General features: G+C 36.0%; 1 protein-coding gene across 1 annotated transcript in view; it reads right to left on the bottom strand.

Moving 5' to 3' along the window:
• Positions 1 to 4,753: 4,753 nt before the first annotated feature.
• Positions 4,754 to 26,099, bottom strand: part of ARHGAP5 (Rho GTPase activating protein 5) — a 54,041-nt gene continuing 32,695 nt past the window's right edge. Inside the window, exons 5-8 of the mRNA XM_082317531.1 lie at positions 17,275 to 17,352; positions 16,039 to 16,170; positions 14,192 to 14,297; positions 4,754 to 8,389 (exon numbers count right to left, since the gene is read on the bottom strand). Of these exons, the coding sequence (XP_082173657.1) occupies positions 8,059 to 8,389; positions 14,192 to 14,297; positions 16,039 to 16,170; positions 17,275 to 17,352 (647 nt within the window). The 3' untranslated portion in view covers positions 4,754 to 8,058. The remainder of the gene's footprint in view (positions 8,390 to 14,191; positions 14,298 to 16,038; positions 16,171 to 17,274; positions 17,353 to 26,099) is intronic.

Genomic DNA, 26,099 nt, shown 5'->3' on the forward strand with positions numbered 1-26,099 from the left:
TAGCTTCCTACTGATGAGCTAAACCAGTCGCACCTCCTATTTGCTCATAGTGAGCATGCTTTCTAGTGGTCCTTCGCTTCAGCTGTATGTGCAACACTTACCTGCAAGAAGGCGATTACTTTGGGTTTTTTTGCAAGACAATTCAGAATATAGAGACATTTATCATCTAAATAAGTTCAGAACATACTTTTTACTCCTGTTCAGTGCAAGAATAGCTGTAGGCTTCCTTAACTAGCACATCAGAAGGAAGGTGACTCATAGAAGTTGTAAGCTATTTTTTTCTTTACATTTCTGAAGAAATTTTGCCATCCTAGGGCTCTGGGCACCTGTCCCATAAATTAATGCACAAAGATAAATAACTGCCTGTAGACATTCGCTTCAACCCACTCTTCCTCGGCAACTTTAGGGAGGGGAGTGGGGAGGAAAGGTTTTGTAGCAAGCCCAGAAGTTAAACATACATTCTTGTAGTGCAAAGGAGGAGAGGTGAGATCTGAAGCCAAGTACTCCCAAATGAGAATGCCCTGCAGCAGAATCCCTTCTTCCTACTGAGGGAACTGTAGCTGAGCAGCTCTGCTGTTTCCAGGGGGGGTGAAGGGGGAGAGAAAAAAATAAAGAAAAAATAAAGAAAAAAAAGGGGGGGGAGAAGGGCAACATTTCAGGAAATCAGACTCAACCTATTTACAGATCAGTAGCTAAAACACACATTCATTACAGCCAATGTATTAAGTAGAATACTGGATGTGGGGCAGTGGTCAAAATCCAAAGGGAGCTATGAGACCCTGCCCCTCAGCTTACGAGAAGCACACGGTCTTGGAGAAAAACAGAAGCATCCAGTTCCTCCCAATACTTGGAATACTCGGATTGGACATAGACATCTGCGGAGTCTTTCAGGGGGCTTCTGGTGGCAAATTGTTTGCTCTTTTCCCCATTGGGTCAGAGCTCAGCTTTGACAATCACATTACATGCACACCAGTTCACCTCCCTTCTGGAGAAAAAAAAAAAGTATGAAGTTTCCTTCAAAGAGGAACTATAGCGATGATTGAGAGGATAATTTGTTCCACAATTCACTTACTCTGCCACGCACAGTCTTCCAAGTGATTCCAGCTGGATTCACATCTTCATACGCTACTTCCATGTCTTCACTGAACGAGCTGGGCATTCACGGTGCCACTACATGCTACAAAAACACACCGCTGACAGGTAACAGTTCAGCCCTCTCATTTTTCTTAGAAACTACCTTCTTTGAAAAGAATAGAGAAAACAAAATAATACTTGATAGCACCATGTACAAGCCCAAGGAGAAAAGTGCTTGATTTCTACATCCCCAGAAGTACTTCAGGTCTTTCTATCCTGGCAAATAAATCTGGCCAGCTAGGAGCAGATGTAAAGATGACTTAGAACTGCAGATCGTGGTGGTAATACCACTCCAAACAATTTTATATCAAAAACCACCAAAAGACTCTCAGGGCAGCACGCCTCAGGAACAATTTAAGGTTGGTATGTACATCCCCACTGTTTGGCTGTACCAGTTTTGTACCGCTCTTTCTGTGGGGCTGAAACTCCACGCTGGGGGAGTTGGTGCCCCAAACTCTGCAAGAACAACACAGCCCTTGAGGTTGGAGAGAAGGGTATTGGGAAGAGCTTTCCCATCTCCTCCTCCCTTGACACCATCAGTGGAAGGCTTGAAAGCTCCCTGCACACAAACCTCTGGCACAGCAGTGAAGCCCAGTTGAGGCGAGCATCTTCATCTCACTGATGTACTGAGAACTCGGAATATTTATCCTTCACCATTTTTCAACGGTCTCCTAGCTGCTCTTTCCAGCACTCTTTCATTAAAAGCAGGTTAGGCTAGGGAAAAGGATCACCCCAGTATCTACCTCCTAGCGATCAGAGGCTCCAGACATGGACAAGTGCCACACTGCCCCAGGTCCTGCATACCCAAAATAGCAAGTGAGTGCACACAGACACGTGCAGACAGAAGGGGACAAGAGAGTATTGACAGACTTTTATAAGCTTTATGTGGGACCCAGTATGTTTTACAGGAGACAAGTATTATGATCATGTTATAAATTTTAAGTCTTGACTTTAAGACTAATTAAGTCAAAAAGAAATACTAAGAGAAGAAAGAATAAAGAAAGCAGTCATCTATGAAGAGACAGAAACTTTTAAACTGTAATACAATTAAATAAAGGACATAAAATCAGGCTTGTTTGTGTGACCACACAGAATAACAAAATTAAACCAACGTTAGAGCTAGACAACTCACAGATAGGATATCAAAATCAGATACATCTGTTTACATTCAGTTTTCAAAACTTAACATCTGAATTGCAAGCAATATTTATCTGTAGCAGGCTGGCCACCTGTTACTATGTTAGAGCCACTATATCAACATCTACTTCTTTACTAAGCGTGTGTGTATATACATACATATTTCAATAACGAACCACAGACATTTCATTCTCCTTTTTTTCTTTTCTACATTCTATGTTTAATAATTTCATCTAAGTGGTTTAAGAGGCAGCTGTTCAAAGTACATGATTTTTTTGAGGTAGGCTTCTTGATCTCTTCTTCCTTCCCAGCTTGTGCGGGGTCAACATGACCAAGTAAGGGCAGCCACTGCAGAAACGCAGGTCGCGCTGCCGAGTACCAGGGGTGGAGCCTTCAAGGGGAGACCACACCGCCTGTCATTTCATAGCACAACTTGTTTTTTTCCAGATGCTTCACCAATTCATCACATGCAGTGTCAGTTAACCAAAGACCTTCAAACTCCTAACTTACCGCTCTGTACATTTTCTACTTTTAATTCGGTAAAACCCTGCAAGACCAATTTAGGAGCCCCTGACAATTCCCACAGTGGCAAAGCTGAGAGAACCGCAGGGAGAGAGGAGAACGGCTACTTTGCCTTCCCTTCACTCCTTCAGCTGTGAAGCAGAAAAATCTGTAAGGACAGATTGTGATACCGTAATTCTGGGGAAAATACAAGCTACAGCTACACTAGAAAAATCGGACAGTCACATAAGCAGCCAGAGGTACTCTTCAAGTCAGCGTATCTACCCTGAAGCACCGACATGCAGCCATGGCTAGAAGTACCACCACGAGATTCCCTTCCCATCTTTTCTTAACTCAAACAGCTTGTAAGTAGAAGCAACAACGGCCTTTCGTTATTATCACACTCTAAGACTGAAAAACCACAGTTACTGCGCTGTAGGCATTCAGTTAAGTTATTTAATTCCCTGTATTTTCTAAATAATACCAAATAAAAACCAGTAACGGACAAATTATTATTAATGCAATCAGGTATATTAAGCCCTATTTTGTAATATAAAAGCACCAGAATGTTAGCTAGGCATCAACGATGCTCAATTCAGCAACCAAAATACCAGGTCTAAACACACATGCATTGTATTTTGTCAGGAAGATGAGAAACACATGGGCAACAGCGGTAACATGCACCATTGACACACTTGGGAAGGCATTTGTCAAGAAGAAAAAGGAAGGGAGTGTTCGCTTTCACTAGCCACGATGACAGATTAAATTCATCCCTTCTGATTCCATGGAAACCATGAATTAGTTGAAGGATCGAATTTGACACAAGTGAGCACTAAACGTTACACTTTGGCTCTCCAGGACAGCTATTCATCAGGAACCTGTGGTCTGCTGCAGAGCCTGAGCACTGTGCTACGCTTCAGATTCAGTAGAGATGTTTTCTGCTGCAGCAATCTACAAAACTGAGATTTGCACACTGAGTAAATTAGAGGCAAGACGCATCCTATTTGAGATTAAAATGCTTCAGTATCTGAAAGTGTTAAGATATACAATAAAACCTGAACAGTGTTTAGATTTGAAGGCTGTCAGGACGTTTTTGCAGTTATTTCTCTGCATCGGCCATATGACTCGATGCTCTGAAGAAACAAACTAAGCATAGATGTTGCATGCACAAGAACTAAAAGCAGTACTGTTATCAAAGTTGAATTGTCCCATACAGTTAGCAGAACTATTGACGAATAGCATACAACAAAAATTTAAAGCTGACCTCAAAACCCAATTTTTCTTCAGGTTTAAAAATTCTGTAGGAAAAATAATTTTAAGAGACCCATTCCTTTAGCATGGTAGAAACCTGAAAAAACGATTTCCATAACCACAGCCTTTCTTGCCGAGCAGCTCGATCAGACGAAAAAGGTAAGAGGTCACACGAACCACAGAAATTCACAGGCACTGCACACAGTTCAACAGAACATCTTGCACTCTGGCACTTTCAAGGTCTGTCCCCCAGTGGATGCACGTATCCATCTTGGGGGGGTGCATTACCTACAGAAGAGTCTTCACCGTTGTGAGAACCACTTCCAAAATTCAGCAGCTTAGAAGACGTATCAAATGCGAGGAGAGAGACACCCTCCCCCCCGAGAACGCCTTAAACACTTGGTGCACTCAGTTTAGCAAGATTTACTGCTAAGTCTCATCTCTGTGTATGTGAAAGATAGGGTGCTTTTGCCTCTACAAATTTAGCAGGCAACTAAACTGAACATTATACACAGTAAGCATCTTAGTATTTTATTCGTTGCATCTTTTATACAGAATAAGCTTCACTGATATTTAATTCACTGCAGTATTCTGCTGATGAAGCAACAAAAGATTACATTATAAACAAAGAACAAAATTTTGACTTTAAACTTTTTTTATATATGTGTAATTTTTTCAGTTGACAAACAGCATCACATTTACTGAAAAAACCTGAAATAAGCACGTAAGCTAAGGCCAATTATTTCGATCTCCAATTGATAGTTTTTCTGTATTTATCATAAATATTGGAAGCTAAACTCCAGCAACTAAAAATAAACATATCTAATTTCCTAGCAACCAGGATTCAAATAATGGAGAAAACATACAACAACAAAAAAGTTTCTTTTCACTTAAGTTGACATCTGCGATCTATTTACACTATATATGTTAAAATTCCACAAGATCATGGAGGGTAAGGAATTTGGAAATAACCGTTACGCATTACTTAAAATGGCACTTTTGTAACTCAGATCTGGGATTTTAAAATTGCTAAGACATTGAAAGACAATACACTGCAGTATGTCTATACCAATATTACATAAAAAAGACAAACTACTCCATAAAGTGTCACTGAGATGCTCAACCAAAAATAATATACATTTGTATCTTTATCAAGATAGATATTACTGTAAAAATGCTCACATTAAAAAATATAGTTATTATTGTTTGGATTTTCATTAAAACTAGAAGGGACTACATGAGCCAAAGTATGAGGAATTCGTATATAATGACATGCTTCCTCATTTTATAGCACTAATAAAAATAATAATAGAGAAAGCTCTATTATAAATCTTTAATAACGATGGTATAATTTCCTAGTATCTTTTAAAAACTTTACTGTGTGGGTATATGTGCATGCAAGTCTGTGCACATGTGCTTGTGTACGTGAACACACAAGCACATGAAAAACATCAAAGTGTATGCATTACACATACACACATAGCCACGTCCCTGCACAGAACACTTCCATAATGCAAACAGTATGCAGGGACTCCGCCATGTGACAATCAAGCGCCACATGCCACGCTTTCTTTTTATTTCTCTTTTTATGCCTTATCCAGTAAATGTAGTAACACTTTCATATTAGGCCAAATAGAAGTGTTCAGGTTTTTAAAAAATCATGAAGTGATTTAGCCATAACATCATACACAAGACATAAATGATACTGCAAATACTTCTGATCACAAGTTCAACATGAAAGTTCGTCATGAAATGGAATGTAAATTATTCTAAAAATTAGTATTCAAAGATTAGTTAAATATTATGGCAAACAACTTGGACTTTGTAGAAAGTTTAAAATGTAATTCACATTACAAAGACTGGAGATACTTTATAGATAGAACTTTTAAATATGGATATGACTGGCATTTATTTTTAAGCTTACTTCTATTAGAAATAGACTTGTTTCCTGTACAGGTGATGCTTTGTCTATACCATATACAGTAGAAAAATAAATTCTTTAGCAACCTAGAAATAGTTTATAAAACTCTTGAAGTTCCATTTTCTTTGCTAAACATGCCAAGATTAGACTGACAGCTATAAATAAAAGCTATATAGACAACAGGTGAAGTAGAACAAGTTAAGAATACTACAATTTACAGGACAGACTTTATTGTACTATTAATTCCTGTGTGCTTTGCAATAGGAATAGGCTTGACTTTTCTTTTTTGTTTATGTTTTCTTAGAAAAGATAATTACTTGCAAGAATATAACACAATATCAAGATAATTTATAATATACATGTACTTCAAACAGCAGCCGGGTTTATGGTATCATAGTAATCTAGAATGATAATCCAAGTCATAATTAGAAGTACAATACCTAGGACATAAGTGGGAAAGGCAATTTTTATTTTGGGAAAATGGAGCAAATCAAACTCTTAAAAGCCTTAATTCTCAGAATCATCTATTTACTATAATACATACAAGACGATCTTAAATCTTGTTATAAGTGAAGATTACAACAGTGACCATCATAAAGCTTTTTTTTTTTTAAGCTACACAAAACATTCTAGCAGCTGAATGAGCCAAAACTGTTTTCTTCTTTGCAGACCTAAAAAGGTATATTTTGAGCATGAAAGAAATAAAGCTGCTATGAAAAGTCTCACAGGTAGTGTTTATCTATGGTCTCCCCTTTGCTACAATTTGTAACCTTCTAAATTTTTTACCACTAACAAAATATTTAACCAAAAGATTTGTTTAAATTAAGCAGCATTCTTTTACAGCAAAATTGGTACCAATGTAAAAGGAAAATAAATGGAAAAAAGAGATAATTTAAAAATATGATGAAAAAAAAAAAAAGGAAAAAAAAAATCAGTCATTTGAATTTTTAGTACAACATACCACAGGAAAAAAAATATGAATACAAGTTTATGTGATTTTATATATACACACTCCAAAGAGGTTAATTGTCAGTACCCAAAGTATTTATTGCTATGTATTAGCAATGCATTTTTGTATATCTTTAAAGGGTCACATAAAAATAGATTTAAAGAATAGATTAATTGAAGTCCTAGATTAAAACATTGTTTGGTTTAGAGAATTTTACTACAACAAAATTCATGTTTATGTATGAAAAGTTATATAACCTTATATGAAAATGTCATGAACTATTTTCTAAACACTACATGTATTCCCAAGTGGGAAAAATTAAAATATCTAAAATATATTAGATTAAGTTTACAAGACCATCAATGATCTTTTAAACATGCAGCTGTTTACAGAATTAACAGTTTTACAAAATGTTTAGTTCAGTAATGGAACATAAAGAAATAAGTAGGCAACATCAAAATTTTTGTACAATATTTGAAACTCACTTTTACAACAAGCATGTCCTTGGTATTGTGCTGTAAGAAATAATAAGCAAGTTCACCCACCCTTAACAAACTGTCCACAGGTTTACTTACAAGTAAAGATGGATGGTGAAGGATTGTAAAATTCTCAACAGTGCATTTTGCATTCTTCCATAAACCGTCCTAAGCATACCGTCACATAAGTAGCCAGGAGATTACAAAATAAACTATAGCTGGGCTTTAGTTGTTTACACAGAACGCTTGAATGTGAATAAAATTGCCAAAAATAGCATGTTAAATAACAAAAACAGCCATAAAGCAGGCTGTAAGCATTGAATGTTTCATAAATGTAATTTTTTAAATCATTAAATTTCTATAGAAAAATTTTATTCACAATATATTGTGACAAACCGTCACAGGAATGATATAGTGATTGCAATAAGGTATCATGCAGCAGCAGCTTTGTACTTTATAGCTATTTTTGCTTTTAAAAATTAAACCTCTCCAGTCATGCTTATCACATAGTTTTTATCTGCAGTGTGTACAAATGAGGAACACAGTACGGGATATAACAAAAAGATGTCCAATCAGCTGGATGGGAATTATTTTTCATAAATATGAAGTACATTACTGTATCCTGAAACATGCATGTCTATAGCTTGACTTTACTGTCCAGTGCCAGGCTGCCTGCAATCATCTTCTATTTATATAATACCAAGAGGGTCTGCTGGTAATTGTGACTGTATCAGCTGAGGCTGCAGCGGTGGCGGTAACTGAAGAGGTACCATTGGTTCCACCATCTGCACTGCGTTGGAAGGCGGTGGCTGACAGGCCACTGGGTTAGGTGCTTCTACGATCTCTCCGTTGTAAAAGAAAAATTGACACTGTTGAATGAAGGTCTCTATAACCGACTGGTGGATTTTGGTGGTAGAAAGAAACTCTCTGTTTTCAAAATCAGGTCTCATCAAAGTAGGCCAGAAACAAATCGATAAGTTATCTGCTGTCATAAAGTTGGTTTTATATTGCTGACTAACCCTGAAATGAGAATGACATGCACAGAATGAATTAAAACCGGTATGCAACCAACCAGAAATATTTTCATAGCTCTCTAACTGTAAGCATTATTATTAAACAATCTCAAGATTTTTGTTATTTTCCTCCAGCTATCCATTAAAACAATTGTTCTTGTTTTCTTGAAGCAATTATGCAGAAGAAAATTTAGAAACCATGACTTTTCCAGATTTGGATAGCTAACAAATATAAATCTGATTAAGCTCTTAATCAAGAAAGAAATTCAACATTCCACGGACATTTTGAAGTGACGATAATAAATGAACTTTACATTTCTCAACCAGCTACAGGATTTCATAAAATTAAAATTTTGTCCATTAAAATGTGTAGAAGAAAAACAACAGAATTGGCTTCTTACTGCAGGACCATCAGATATTAACTAACATCTACGGCACTCAAAGAAAAAGGCATCACATTAGATCACAGGTTAAAAATAAACACAAAACCAAAAAACCCAAGTGTTGATTAAAGCACAGCTGTGCAGCTTTTTTCATACTGGCCAGCAACAGAATTTGACCAAGCCATAAAGAACATCATCAGTGGAAATTTCACTAATATCAACACGCGTTAATTTTGGTCTATTTTCCAATGTATAACGCAAAGGTTTCCAACAGGGTTTCTCTTCCTAGAAGTTTCCTGCTTTTAAGCAGGGGCTGAAATGGGTTCTTCACTTACGATCTAAATTCATTATTAACAATACTATTACAAGAAAAAAAACCATAAAAACCAACAAACATATCCTGTTACCAAATTTATCATCTACAATTAAATGTCTCCTCAGAAAAATGCACTGCTTTTCATAGTACTAGGCTAGAGACAGGATATTTTGTTTTCCAAAAATACTGTGCATTCTAAAGTGCCATCACAATTTTACCTAGAAGTAATTAGTGAGAGATACATGAAAAAATCATGTGTTAATAAATCTGACAAACACCTACGATATTCAGCTGGGAACATACAATTCCTATATTACAGTAGGTGGCACAAAGGTAACTGAGCTACAGTTGTCCTGCAGAAAAGGCAGAAAACTTCAGCAACTTGTCAGCTACAGTTTTGATGATTAGCAAGAGCAGACTGCAAGAATTTCTGACAGCTGGCTGTAGTCCATAGATTCAAAAGCTGCGAAAACCATAGTAAACACTAGAATTAATGCTATAAGAAAATATTTTCACTCATTTACAATGCATGTATAGTGGTAACTATAAAGGGTAGACTTCCATTTTAGCATGCGCATTACTTATTCCAAATAGTGTGAGGGTACACAAATACTGCCTTTCAATCTGTTTTGAATAAGTTTGGTCCAAAGGGTATTTGGACACTATTTCTGAGTGACAGTAATATTCATAATCTCTTTCCTAAAAGAATTACATTTTAACGTCATTTAAGGATTAAAAAAACTGAAAATATAAATGTAAGCTTACATTTTGCTTAGCATTTTTTTAAAGTTTTCTTCCTATACCGAATTCTTCTGTGTATAAATTCCTCCTAAAATACTCTAGAGATAGAATGAGTAAGACTGTCACCAAGAATTAAATAAAAATTAAGTGTAAGACATTGTGATGGGACAATGAATCTGTCAGAGTTTTGACTCAGAACTGCCTGTACCTTTTCCCTAAAATGCGTACAATGAAAAACACCGAAAGGGATTTCAAAGTCTATAATGGTGTTTCATTAGAGAATAAACTACAAAGCAAGTTATAAAACTGACGAAAAAATAGCACCTGCTATGTAATAAAACTGAAACAAAAGCCAGATCATCTGTTTTGCACACTGCTTTCTTCCTGTCATTTCTGCTCCGAATGTAACATCTTTCAAGGGGCTTCTTCAGTTGCATAGGCTAAAATGTATACCCTCCGACATCCTTAAGCATCTCTAGGATTTGATTATGTGTTTGGTCTTCTCATGCACATTTTTTTCCCCCTTGTCATGATTTCACTGCTTGCTGTCTCTCTCATATTGTTTCTTAAATCTAATCTGACTAGTTGCAGACTGCTGCTGCTGTGAACAACAGGTGAAATTTCATTCCTCCCCTCCTCTCCCTCTTCACCAACTTTCCGGCATCAGACCACAGGGTAGCCACAGGGTCTCTGAGATCAGCTTGTGTATTCTGTAGAAAATTAGATTTTCCCTATTTCTATTTTCCTTTAGAACATGCTGCAGCTGAATAATCATTAGATCCAACAAATGAAGCAGTGGGAACCTATGGCTAGAAGTGAGAAAAGGGGAAGAGCATTGCACCTGTTTCCTGGTTGCAGCTCACAAGAAGATTAAACATAACGAACAATCAACTTTATTCTCCTGTGTTTAAACTTTACCTCCGTCCTTCCTCAGTGCAAACAAAAGCCTACCAAACTGTATGCCATCTCCTACCAAACTTTCCGAAACTACTTCAGAAACTTCTTGTAAGTGCTTAGCAACTGTCTATTCACTTTCTTTTATGTTCATTCAAAATGAAAAATGAACAAGTCTGTTTCTCTTGATCCTGCCACCTCCCTCCACTGCAAACTCTTCAGGTACTTCAGGCTGTAAATGTGTTCTATGATCCGACTTTAAAAGCTGCACACATATGTTTTCCCCAGACTTCAGAAGCATATTATGCCATATTAGCCCTTATGTATAAAGGGAGTCATTATCAAGAACAAACATAAAACACAACCAATATCAAAAAAGCCAATGTCAATCCAACACTGTCCTGTTTCAACTCCATCTTTAAAACTTGCTTTTGCTTACTGTTAATCAACCACAATTAGATAGGCAGTATGCTCTGAAAGGTGCTTATCACACTAAAGGAAAAATCACCTCAGTGTTGCCATTTGTTATATTCTCACGGTTATTGGTCTCTCATATTTCAATAGCAAACTCATCTGGATAATACTTATATTTTTTGTTTCAATAACAAAGTCATATGCTTGTGGGCACACCAAAATAATATCAATCACCAACCACTATTAACAATACAATACCACATTTCTTACTCTAATGACATATGATGTAAAAACGAAGCATTTAAAACATCAGTTTGTGATGAGGAGAGAACTATTCTGTCATGTAGAAGAGTGTTTTACCTCATTTAATGAACAATTCATTTGACAACCATTTCTATTTTAATTATATGCTAGCAGTAATTTATCACAAATTAATCTCTTAAAAATAAATATAGACTGTAAAGAATGTAGTTACAAAGTTCCTTTTAAGATCCTGTATCCACCTATATCCACCTCTATCTATATGCAATTGCTTACACTCGAGAATTTTTCTTGCTGAATGGAATACAACCACCTGACACTGCAAATGAGACAAAAAATGACAGCCTTTCTTACTTAAGTTTATTTTGTTACTAGCAACCCGCAATGTAAATCAGTCGTCATTAAAAGAGAGAGTGGACTGGAGAGAAAAGGCCAGAGTACATCACTAACGTTCTCCAATAAGTTTTGTGATTAATATACTTCATTTCTCTGCAGATATGCATGCATTATAACCTATTTAGGAGTTTTTCAAATTACAGTTAGCTCTTTTACTTGCAGCAGTCCAGGTACTTGACACTGTACATTCAGCTATGTTACGCAAATAGGTGATCAGCTGAAGACTTCTGACGATTCAGAGATTGCCACTCTTCCACTAAATTCAAGTGACATGAAAATTTCTATCAAATCCATTAAGAAATATTGACACATTTCAGATAACTAATAACTGTGTCAAGTTTGAAATGTTTTGTTTTACTTCAGATACACACAAGCACATCTTGCAATTTGTAATATGTAAATGCATGGAATAATTATATCCATTGATATGATTTTATCTATTTTAGGGCTGATTTTGTATTTGGCAAGACTGCAATGGAAAAATTGATCCACTTCCCTGCAAAGGAAAACGGATAACTCTATAAAGCTTTAGCAAGTCGTATTTGTGATGAAGTGTAAAAGTAGGTGCCTAAATTCTAAAGTTTCTCATACATGCAGTTAAAGAGAAGACTCCTTCCAAACTGACTAAATTGGGAAGCTGACTAAATAGGGAAGTTAAAAGGTCTCATTTCTGCTCCCGTATTACATGCCCAGTTAGATCGTTACAAATACCTGCAAAAACACAAACACACACACTAGTCCAGCACAATTCAATAACTTAAATGTCATGAGAAGCTTATTGGTGTATATATACAAAATTATCTGGCTGGAAAGCACCATTGCAGAGAAGGACCTGAAAGTCCTGGTGGAAAACAAACTGAACATGAGCCAGCAACGTGCCCCTGTGGCAAAGGTGGCCAACAGCACCCTAGGTTGCGTTAGAAGCGCTGTCTGCAGGTCTAGGGAGGTGATCTTGCCCCTCTACTCAGCACTGCAAAGGCCTCATCTGGGGTACGGGGTCCAGCTCTGGGCTCTCCAGCACAACAGACACAGGGACATACTGGAGCAAGCCCAGTGAAGGGACACAAAGATCATTAAGAGATCGAGGATCTCTCAAATGAGGAAAGGCTGAGAAAGTTGGGACTGCTTAGCCTGGAAAAAGCTCAGGGAAAGTCTTATCATTGGTTGTAAATATCCGATAGGAGGGTGTAAAGAAGATGGACTGAGACTCTTCTGAGTGGTGTCCAGTGACAGGACAAAAAGCAACAGGCGCTAACAAAACACAGGAAATTCTGTCTGAGTGTAAGAAAACATTTTTTTACTGTGAGGTGACTGAGCACTAGCACAGGTTGCCCAGGGTGATTGTGGAGTCTCCCTCCGTGGAGATACTGAAAACCCAACTGGACACAGTCCTGGGCAATCTGTTCTAGTTGACTCTGCCGAAGCAATGGTGTTGGACTCAATCTCCAAAGGTCCCTTACAACCTCAACAATTCTGTGATTCTGTCTAAAAATGCAGAAAAAAGGTCACAAGCTAATCTTTAAGTGACAGATTACTGGATAACAAAGTTTCTTGTTTAGAAAAAAGAAGTTATTTTAGCTTTGCAATGTTTATTCTATTTTTAAATAATGTAGTTAATCGAATTCAGTGGATTTCAGAGAATAATCCCATTTTAGCTGAAAAAGAAACATGAGTAAATTGGTCTTTTTCTTCCTGTTTTTTATGACTGAATACTGTACGCTTGTGCACATAAAGGGTCAGATTATGAGGCAGTATACATCTACTAATATCAGATTATTTTAGTAAACCGGGAAATAATTTCAAAAGAGAAAACCATTAAATTTCCATGCAAGAGGCAAGATTTACGAAGCAAATGTAACGAATTTACTGTTGCTTATAGCTTTGTTCTAGATTTTACTTATTCAGCAGGGGGTTTGAGTGCTACATTTTAGATTCTGATTGAAGCTAGCCCTGCTTTAAGGGGTGCAGGGAGGGGTGGGGGTATGGGTGGGTTTAGGCCAAATGACTTTCAGGTCCCTTAAAACCTATATTCGTCTCTAATTTTAATAGCTACTTCCTGGGGAAAAAGAAAAAAAGAGAGAGGGAAAAAAAAAAAAAAAAAAAAAAGAGATCTGTAACTGGTGCATAGTTATCCTTTCAAGCTTTTCTGTTATGTACACCAATCACTCTTATAACTTTACAGTAGCGATGATGCCAGACATTTATACGTCAATAAAATCTGAGAACAGAATATATGAACCTTTTCTAATCAAGCTCTAACTCCTAGTTTTATTTTCCACATTTATACTAGCAGATGAGCAATGCAGCATGAAATTTTCAATTCTAGTAGTCAATTCATTGTTACTAGCACAATCCTTTTTGCAATTGTTACAACAAACAAAATTTTAGTGGAAAAATACTAAACCTGTTTAGATGCGTTATTACATATTTGAAGACATCATAGTTCACTGGGTGGAATTTCTTCACAATTTCTTTTAACTCATGTAGCCGTTCTGTCTTATCCAGGATTTCTATAGAAATAAGTGACATTTTGTGATATATCTAGAAAGACATACTGAATAAAGTGTTGTTAAGTCTTTTTCCTAGTATAAAGGTACAGATGAGATACCTATAGAGAAATATCACATGAGAAAATATTTGATAAAATTCCTATCTGCATATACTATTGCATAGAATAACTTTTTTATTACAGAGGTAACTATCTAAACACAAAAATATTTTTCTGTATTTAAGCAGAATTATTTATCTGTGTTTAACAGCAAAGAATCACATGATTAGCTCCTTGTTGGCTTGTAGAATGATACCTAACAATGTGACAGAGTCATTTCTTATTAGATTTTCCTTTGCTTGCAAAATGTTACGACAGATATATCTATAAGATTTATTTGGACTGAAGTTTTATAAAGATTTGGGGGAAGGAAGACATTCACATGAACTTAGAATATCTTAGAGCTTATCAGTTATTCAAATTATTTAAAAAATTATGAATGAGGCTGGTGCAGCTATTTTAAATATACTGTTTAAAGGAGAACAGGGATATTCACAAGCCCAGGGAACATTATTTATGCTTCTAAGAGGAAATAAGCAACATATAAGAAAGGACTATGGAATAAAATAACGATTTTTTTTTAAAAAACAGCTAACGTTGCTGCTAAAGCACTTGTAGAAAGTACCACTAAAGTACTCTAGAACCATACATTCTGCAGAATACACCTCTATTCCATGATGATTCATATCATAAAAAGGAATACAAGCTCACCTCTATTACTTGACTGCATTGCTAAAAAGAAATTTGATGTACCCTAGTACCGTAGAAATAATGTTAAATATGCTCCAATATACCCCAAATAGAAATTTAAAGCAGCATTAATGGCATTTTACAACTGTAAGTCCACTGATATTCTAAGCTATTGCATGTTTTGACCGAAATTTAACTGATATACTTTCAAGAAAAACTAAAACCTAACTAATTACATTAAACAAGCCTGAAAAGTACAGCAGAAATACCACAAATAGGTATCTACAGATATCATCCAAAAATACAAAATTTCTAATGAACTATGTATTAATCAAGTCCAGGCGCAAGCCTTAGGTTTACACCAGTATTTTCATGTTTTGAACAAAAAAGCATTAAGAATACTGTATGTCACAGTTGTATCCTGCAAAAATGCATAGCAGTCTTTTTCTGAAACAGTTTGCTGCCAAAACAGGAGAGATACTCTTTAAAAAAAGGGAACAATTTAGTCATTTCACTTGGAAGTGTCTGAAAACGTAAGGCAAACAAAATTAAGCATTTCATCTTACAAGGATTTAAAAAAGAATTTGAAAAACATCTAAAAGAGAATTACCATAATATTCCATAGGTGTGTCTGATTTCTAAAGCCTACTCTGAATGTAAGACTTTATGAATTCAAGGGGTTTCTCCCCTGTTAAAAACTGCAATACAGTTCCAAGAGCTTTCATCGTATGCAACACTAATACAGAACAGAAAAAAAAGTAGATTTGTCCAATTAAATTTTCTAGGAAAAGGGGAAATAATAAGACACAACTTATTTAGAAAAAATAACGTATTACATTTACTTCATCGTATAGTTCTGCTAATTTTAAAGAATATAAAAAAATGTACATGCCTAAGCAATTTAAAAAATACTTCAGTGCAGCTACTCCTTTCAACTTACAATGGAGTAAAAATTGCAAAAAGGGCAATCAGTATAACATAATTAGACCAAGACAAGATTGTTTATTACTTACTTGATGTTTCTAACAACTCTTGATGCAAAGAGTAAGGAATTAATGGATCTGGCAGATCTGCAAAAAAAGCTTTAAGAGCCCCAGCCACTGCATTTACTGTTACTCCCATAGACTCTAGACTGATATTATGATCTGTAAAACAAAATTAAACAGCAGTGTAAGTAAAACCTACAGCTATCATTCCTCATAGTATTTTATGAAAACAAGAATTTATTCACAACACTGAAAATGAAAGCGTTGCCAAAAATTTGTATAAGAAAACAGTAGAAGATCAGAAAAATAAAGTTGTCTAATTCTCTCCACGCAGACTTAAATGCTTTTCTGTTTGCCATTGACTGGCTTCTGATTAATCAATTTTGCCCAATAGTAAGTTTTAAGTTCTATTTCCCAAAATTTTTTAAAACACTAGTACATCGATTTGCAGAATTCATGTGACTCTGTTCCTGTGACCACATGAAGCCTTTTAAAAAAGGACAACAAAACATACCAGTGACCACACAAGGACAAATCTAGTATTATACTCAGATTATCTGAAACAGCACAGTGAGGCATAAAAAACACTAGTACATTTATTTTCCTTATCATCTAGGAGGAATTTTTTTTTTTTCACAGGCTCGGCTTCATGATTAATATCCAAGAACTTTTAAGATGTGTTTTCATTTTGAAATATCAACTGAGATCATAAATTAAATGAGAAAACAGAAGGAAAAAAATAATGCTGACCCTCTCTTTTAACACATCAAAGTGAAAAGCATAATCTACCAATCATATTCCAGTACACTCTAGCATGAGAAAGGCTGTGTTAGAAATTTATTAACAAGATTTAATTGTTATTCCATATTAGTCAAGAGAGCTTTCAGTAAAATAAGTATCAAGAAGTACTACATTTTCAAGGGATAAGCAGGGGAAGTGAATGCCTTAATGCCTACGATTGATGAACTATTAACATAAGGAGCAGCTAGGACTGCATTTAAATTCCTTTAAACACTAGAATAACAACTAGAAATTATTTTAACAGCACTTAAAACCAGCTGTAACAAGATTCTATCCCGTGTTTGGTTTATACACAGCTTCATTGGTAATAATCTGGACTATACCAATACAACCAACCACAGCATTAAGTACTCAGTGATATGGAAGTCAGTTTGAAAATGCAACCCTTTTATATTGCACTGTGATAAATCCATGGAGAATTTAAGTTCTACTTTGGCTTTAAATAATAAAATCTGTCATTACCTTGATCAAATTGTTTCTGAATGTTGTCTTGATCTGTTTTATTCCCACTAACACGGTACAGGCCTTCAGTACATAATCCTTAGAAGGGGAGGGAAAAAAAAAATATTCAAAACAAGTATATATACTATACAGCAAAACAGAGCCAGTCATAATTACTAATTCAGAAAGCAAAAGTAGGAATAGAAATCTTAAGTGCCTAAAAAGTAACATGTTAACCATTATAGTCATATAGGACTACTGAAACACAAAATACCAGTTGTCTACTGAGTCCACTATTCCATTTAATATGAGTCAGAGGAAACCACATTGCAGGATAACAAGAACCTGACTGCAGGCATCTGTGGAATAATTTACCCAAAATTATTCTCCTCCTGATCTCTACAAGACTGTTATTTGCATCTTTTCTTTAATCATCAAAAATATCAATTCTGGGGTTTGGCACCCTCAGAATTTACGTTTTTAAAAACTGTCTTCACAATTTGGGCTTAACTTACTACGGCAAGCAATAACACACTAATAAAATACTCTGCAGAAAAATCAAGCATTTGTAATTGATTCCCAATTTTTTAATTTCATGGTGCAATACACTCCTGTATGAGACAAGGACTTAATCTTCTAACATACCTTCCCTTTCACCATTTATATTTTATAAACTTCCATTTCTCCTCACTTCTTTTCTAAGGTAGATTATCACGTCGTTTACAAGTCTTTCTTTAAGGGGCAGGGGAAGAGGGGAGAGGGAGAAGGGTGTTAGGAAGCAGAGGTTTTCCAGGCTTCTCATTACTACTTTGCTGTACTATGCGTTATGGAGTCATCATAATTACAGCAGCCATTCTAGGTAAACAGCATTAGAAAAATACACCTTTATTATGCATACACACACACACACTTGCTCACTCCACTCCAGTGACTATGCTTCCTATCACATTGCTACCTTTTTTGCCCACAGCTACTCACTGAATGAAAGCATCCATGCTGCTTATCACACCATTACCCAAGAGCTTTTTCTTTGTTAATTTAGAACCATTAAGGAATACAAACAGTTTATAGTTCCATAATTCTCCAAGTTACCTTTATGGGTGCAAAATTATCTATATGCTAGATCTCCATAATAGTACATGGTTCTTTTTAAAAATTCACAAGTTTTAGAGCTTTATGAAAACTCTTGGCTTTTTACCATCACAGCCCAGTAACTGAATGCATTTTAGATTAGCAGATCAATACGTAACTCCTCTGTCACACCACAGTCACCAAGTGCGCCTTTTAAGTTACCAAGAAACACCAGGAATCCTGTAATAATGCTCAAAGTACAGAAAGTACTTAACTGCTTCACCCTGCTGGGAAATTTATACCAATTAATTTGATATCAACTCTTTTAACTCAATTTTTCCTTCTTAATGCCTCGACAATTCACATGTGTCTTTACTGGCTGCATCAAGGCTATTTTAGTAAGCTTTTCTTCAATAAACTTTTATACCTAGCGTTTAGCTTTCCAAATCCATAGCCAAGAGTTTTCTCTTGTAAATATATACCTAAACAGTCCTTTCAAAAAAAACGAGCTTCATTCAGTGACATCCTCAAAAAGCACCAGGAGGTATAATTTGGTGGCACAGGGCAAGAAGTGGTTTCAATGATTCGATGGCTTCCACAGCTGGACGGGGTTTCAAGCCTGTCTTCAAAAGAATGCCCTGAATGTGCTACGTGCTATCACAGACAGAAACACTTCGCATTCCTCTTCCAGAGGTTGTAAATAAAGAAATACAAAAAATCACTGGTAGATAAGAACAAGCTAGGATCTGATTCTCTTTGTTTAGTATGGGAGAATTCTCAGTTGGAGACCCTACAGCCCCAGGGTATTCTGTGTTTTATCCAACTACTATTCAATTTCTTTCTGCACAAAAGGAATTGAATGTGCTGCAATAGCATTTTCTGAGAAGTCTGATCCAGTCACTCTTTAGTAGGAGTGTTTAAACCTTGAATACTTGAACTGGGCTGCTCTGGAGATAGAGATGTTCTATTGCAATATCTGCGCCTTTTTTTATTTTTTCCCCTATTTCACCATGTAGTAGACACCTCTCTGCTCAGACCATTACAGCTCTGAGAAACATAGAAACACAACTTAACAGTACTTCAGAACATTTTCAGGTTAAACAAGGAGATACCTACTGAATTTAGGCATCTTCCAAAAATAACTAAGTGCTGCAATTCTGGATTAAGCTAACTAAATTTGTCTTTTAAATTCCTGAAACAAAAATATTTTTTCTTGCTTGTGTATTACAGAAAGTAACACCTCATGAAATGAGTGGTTAACTATCATTATACTGTTTCTCTAAGGCACACAGGGAGACAAGTTTAATCTGTTTGTGTGCATACACACCACTAGAAGTCTGAAAGTATAATTTTTAAGTAATACTTCAGTTCTCTCTGTTGTTTTTTATTATTCAACCAGGTCTCTGCAATGCTTGTTATATCAAGATCTTCATCAAGTATAAGACACTCCAGTTCACTAGTTTTAGCTTTTAAACTTCTTGCGTATCTATAATGTATATCCATATTGAGAGAGAGACAGCGAGCATGCAACATTTATTTTTTCTTGACGGCTTTTTAAAAATTCAGTTCTTTCATCTGCAAGCCCATTGATTTTTTCAGAATTCTCATCTATGTTCTTATCCTGCTTCCCTTCTGGTCCAGCTGTAATTTTCAAGATATCCTTACTGGACACAACGGCTGTTGTAATATTACATATCAGAATCATCTGATTTATTTGCTTCTCTATCCTGCTAGCTTTACTACACCTTTAGGTTTAAAGAATTACATCCTCCTTATTTAAGGTCAAAATAGCCTACCTTTACTTTAAGACAGAGCTCATCTCCTTTGTCTAGACTATTTCTTTCTCAAAGTACCTCCTAGTGCCTAATAAATTCTCTTCTTGCACCTTCTTTTGTGCTGCCAGTTGTAATCAGGGTTCCATCCCATCTAACTGGAACTTCACATGGAGTTCAAAGCATTTCAAAGAAAATGAGCAAGGTGGATCTGTACCTATATGCATATTTAGTTTGTAGGACACCTCCATTCTTAGGTACCAACATATTTCACAAGTCTTGGTTCCTCCATAGAACACAATAACTTCAGCACAAGGGCAGACCAAAGTCTACCTGGTACAATATCCAGTTTCCACACCAGTAAGTAGTATATGCTTGAGGAGGGAGGTAGGAGAAGTAGGAAAAAACGAACAAAAAAAAAACCCCACAGAGCAATTTTTCTGTGGTATATCCTCCCAGCTTCCTGAAGATGGTGGCTTACAATGGCTTTTGCAGAAGGTGTTGTAATGGCCACTTGGGGATTCATCCTTCACTAATTCGTCCAAACCCCTTTAAGCCATTTATTTGTGGTCTTTACAACAACCCACAGCAAATGCAGTTTTGTAATTCAGGAATGTACATCATGAAAGCACACAGCGTTTATGATCAGTACCTGAAGTTTTCATTAAATCTTTTTTTCTTGGTTAACAAGAAGCAGTAATTTCTCTACTCTTCCCAGCACCAGTTTTTTTAAAATTTATATCATTTCCCTTCCTCAGAAATTTTCTAAGCTCATCAGTTCAGTGCCTCTTTATCCAAGAGTTACTACAATAGTCATATGCAGCACCTTTTCCAATTCTTTTCTAATCTAAGACAGACTGACCCGAATTGTAACCAGTATTCAAACTGTATGCATACCATGGAATTGCATAACAGCATGATTTTTCCCCATATCACTCTCTCTCCTGATTCTTTTAATTCTTTTTGCTTGCTTGATAGCAAGCACTGAGAGTCGAAGTTTTCAGACAGCTGTCTATGATGATTTTAAAACCTTTTCCTGAGTGACAACAGCTATACTAATATTTAGCCTGATGAAAAGTCACACAGTACCTGCCGACCTGACACCCATAGCCAGGTTCCACTATCACTGTTTTGTCTACATTTCTGAATGAATGCCACCTAATCACAGCAAGTCTGTCTCTCCCCAGTTTAAGTCCTTCCCCTGCAGTGACCAGTCGAACTTTTCAGGAATCATTCTCCACTACAATAACCAAGACTATCATTCCCACACTTACCTTTGTAAATTTTGTGATCTATATCATTCTATAATTTTATTCCACAGATTGACCTGGTGTACCTCTTATCAACCCCTATGCTACCCAGACTACACAAGACTAAAAGAACCGCCACCTTACTGATCCAGAATGGTAATTTCTACATATACCTAGAATATACGTAATTACAAAGCAAAGAATCCAAACTCTTTTCACGTAAGAAGAGTCTAGCACTAAATTTACTTACATAAAATACATTTAAATGTCTATATTTAATGTATTCTTATCTGTGCGTATCAACACTGGCATTTAAATATCCACGACATTCAATTCACACACTGAAAACCAGACCCAAAAATAAGTGTCTTACTGCTTCTTGTAATAAAATAATTTATAGAATATTGAAATGTTCAAGTAAGCAGTGTTACAAAATAAGCAGTACTTTTAGAAAGACTCAAAAAATAGGAAACTCTCATCCAATGCTGAATTAACATTTCTATAATTTACATTAACCAATTATTAAACAAGCTCTCAATCATTTTATGAAGTGTCACTCAATCACATATTTCATGGCATATTCATTTCAAAAAAAGAATAAAAGACTTCAATTAATATAACATGACAAACATGCCTAAGAAAATGTAGGTGCATTCTTTACTTCATTAAAAATGGGTGACATCTGAAGGTACTCTAATTTTCCACGCATATTAGCTGTTTGGTCACTTTGGGCCTGGAGAAAACCAGAGGAATAAGAGGAGCAGCGTAAGTCCCATAAGTAGTCTGCAAAAGATATTGACCACTTGGTCCTATCTGTGTTGTTTAGGAATCTGTTACATAATTCCCATGATGTTTCCTTTGAAGAGATACCTTAATTAGCAATACAGCTCAAGTGTACAACATGTGTTTATGAATATTTCAAAACATATTTGTTTACAGTTTTCAGTGATTCTCACATGCTAATAAATTAACGCATGTGCTCCTCCTCCATCCGTCTGGTAGTCAGTCTTCCATTAGGAGAAACAACTGACGCCTGTTTTCCCCTCCTCTCGAGTGTGGACAGTGTTTCCTCCCTGTTGATTAATTGCAAAGCTGCAAAACACAAACTGGTGTACAGTTTCCTAAATACTGAAACCTATTCTAAGCCAATTTTGAAGTGATCATAGAAGGGATCCTCAGAAGGTCGCCTAGTCCAACCTCCTGCTCAAACATGGGTCAACGCTGAATTCAGATTGGGTCGCTTACCAAAAGGTGATCTTGAATATCTCCAAGGACACAAAGCCCACAATCTCTTTGGGCAACCTGAACCAGTGCTTAAATAATCCTCAGAGCAAGAGCTTTTCCTTTCTTTCTAGTTAGAACCTCACATTTTAATGATCAGTCACTAATCCTCTTGCCATGTACTTCAGTACTTTAGCCTGGCTGCACCTTCTCAGTAACCTCCTCATAGGCCTCGGAAGCCACTTTCGGCATCTCCTCAGCCTTTCCCTCTCCAAGCTGAACAAATCCACAGGTCAGGATCTCCAGCCCCTGACCCTCTTCTGCTAGAGTCAATCAAGTCTGTGAACACCCTTCTTGTAGTATTTCAGATGAGGTCTAACAAGTGCAGAGTAAAAACGAATAACCACTTGTGTTGCTGTAGTGCCTACCCTTCTGTTGGGACAGTCCAATACAGAAGGCATGGTCAGCAGGATGCACTACTGACTCACACTTAGCCTATTCTCCACCATGACCCCCAGATCCTTTTCAGCATTGCTGTCCAGCCAGTCAAGTCCTCAACATGTACCACTGCAGGGGTTTAGTCCTTGCAATTCTAGTTGCAAGACTTGGCATTTGTCCTCGCTGAATTCCATCAGGTTCCTGTTGTCTCATCCTTCCAGCTCATCTACATTCCCCTGAAAAGAAGCCCTGGCCTTGAATATATTAACCACACCACCCACTCTAGGATCGCTCACAAACTTGATGAGGGTACAAAATGTATTGTAGGTCTATTCAACTCTATTGTTACTGTATCTATCCAGAATCAAGAGTAACAGGATCATGGCCTATGCGTTTTTTTGCTAAACATACAGTTTCATGGGCAGTTGAGTCAACTTAACTGATCATTATGACTGAAAAAGATGGTCTCACTCCCTACCTCATCAATCACTGTTTCTGTCCTTCCCTTGCTCCTACGTGCATAGTCCTGCTCCCTGCCTTGCACTTGTTATGACATATATTTGACCCTTAACTTAACACTAAACAGCAGGACCTTGCCCATTTTTGCTGATGTAGCTTTCCAAGATGGTGAACTCCACTGATTCAGAGACATCTGACAAGCACCCAAAATGAAAAGTGGCGGAAGCACACAGCAGGAGAGGATCTTACTGGCTGTTACACTGTTTCTTATGAAACTACCCTAAGAACGTTGGGTCTCATACACCAGGCCAAGGGGGATGGCCACTCTTGTCCCGTTCTGTTCTCTCTGTCCAACAGAAGAGACTCCTAAAAGCCTCTAGCGCTCCCAAGCCCTTTGAATAAAAGGGCAGATAACCCATCTTGAATTTCTGGATTTTGCAGCCACTATGAATATATTTCAATGATTTACCAGCCTTTTTACCTCAAGTGGTGCTGCTGACTCATTTTCTTTGCCTGTTTCTACCCAATCCTCCTTGTCTGGAGAAAAACTTTGCATTAGCTATACTTTCAATGTCAAAATCAGGCCCCATGGCAGATTCAGTGTAAAAGACCTGCGTATAACTCAGGTGAGAGGGAAATTCACAGTAGGCAATATTCTTTTACTCCAATTACCTCCGAAATTGCAAATTTAACAGCATTACAAAAAGGTATAAATATCAAAAGCAGTAATTATTGTACATACAGCGAGTGCACAATTTTTAATTTCACCTATAGCTCTCCACAAAGACCATGTGAGACTTTCAATGAGATGTGGCTCTGTCAAATTCATTCTTCCTTCTTTATTCCATTCCTTGTCTCAAATAAATTGAGTAACTAAATTATTAAAATACATATTATTCTAATAAGCTTCTCTTCCCTCAATTGTTTCATGTAGAATTAACACTATATTAATGCTATCTGTTTTCTATGAAGTACGGAATCTAATTTCTAATCTTGTCAATGAAGTGCATGGATATCAATATTCTACAATGATTTTTTAAAAAATATTTGAAAACCCAAAGAAAAAAACATATTAAAATACTGCTGTTATTATTAGAGTTGAATATAGTCAAGAGCTAAATTCATTAAATGGCAAAACTGTGCTACTATTTATAATACTAACTTGGTAAATAGAATGAAATGTAATTTATACCAAAGTTTTCATTGATGCATACAAAAAGTAAATCCAGAACACCGATTAAAAGAATACTGAAATATTAAAAAAACCCTCATATGCTAATACTGTCAGTTAGCATGAGTAATTTTTGCCCAAATTATTATAAATTTAGGAAAGTGAAAAATAACCAACAACAACACGTGTTGAATAACACACAAATGGTACTTGAAATTAAATTGGTGGCATGTAAAACAACTTTAAAATGTTACTAACAAAACACTCGAGCTACAAATCTGCCATAAACATGTAAACTTTTTACACTTTAAAAAATTAGACATTTATTAGATATTTTTACATGGTATCGCAACATAAAATTCAAATCATACCAACATTTTGTTGAAGTTATACATGAAATTAGCCTTCAAAAATCTGTGTTCCTCTCTCTCAAACAAAACTATCAGAATATCAGAATATCCTCCTTACGCTCTACATGATAATTCTTAGGGAAACACAGAATTCATGCTATTAATACAGTTAACAAACAGTTTAGCTTCAAAAATTGTCTCAATTCTGCTGCCTACATTTAGAAAAAATGAGTTGCATTAAAAAAAAAGTAATGGTCTGCATTGGCTAGAATTTTTTTAAAAAATTAGCAGTTCATTTTATTTCTAGCACGTCTTATCGTAGCACCATTAATTCCATACAAAATCAGCCACTACAATTTTCTTAAAAACCAAAACTGAACTCTAGCTTCCCTGCTAAATACATTTCCATAAATCTAGTTTGCAGAAAACCAATACACTTAAAAAGTTCATTTCAAGTGATGTAACAAAATGACTTTCTATTCAGTCCATCAAGAGAAAGCAACAAAATACACGAGAACAACTGTATCATGAAAATCTTCTTTTGGAAGCCCATAACTGAAAATAACTACCAATGTCAAAAAGTCAATTTAAGTAGCTGCACTCAAAAGCAAGTTACATACTGATTTGCAAAGAATGTGACAGAGGTAAAAGCATACAAACATCAGCAGCTTATACATTATACTATGTCGCTAATGATGGAAAAGTGTTTATATAGTCTGAAAAAGGTTAAAGATATGATCATAATATCTTTACCAGAAAATAAGTTTTCCTGAAAACATTATACATTTATACCAAGACGTTCAGTGGAAAACTTGATAATTCACCATTATCAAGCTACTTACCTGAGAGATAAAAATTCTTTTGATCATCTTATTCAGTGAACCAACAAGAAAGAGCTCTGACAACCAACCAAAAGATTACTCATCCTGCTATAATTACAATGAATTAAAAAATGAAAGGCTTGGATAGAGAAAAGATTTTCCCATAATCATGGACAATGTGTGAATACACAGGCAAAGTTTGTTTACGATATTAAGCCAAGCTTTCCTCATTCCTTATCCAGAAGTGGCAGTGTTATTAAATTTAAGATAATATTACATGGTATTGTACAAAT

The sequence above is a fragment of the Platalea leucorodia genome, assembly GCF_965183815.1.
Source record: "Platalea leucorodia genome assembly, chromosome: 7".
Taxonomy (NCBI): Eukaryota; Metazoa; Chordata; class Aves; order Pelecaniformes; family Threskiornithidae; genus Platalea; species Platalea leucorodia.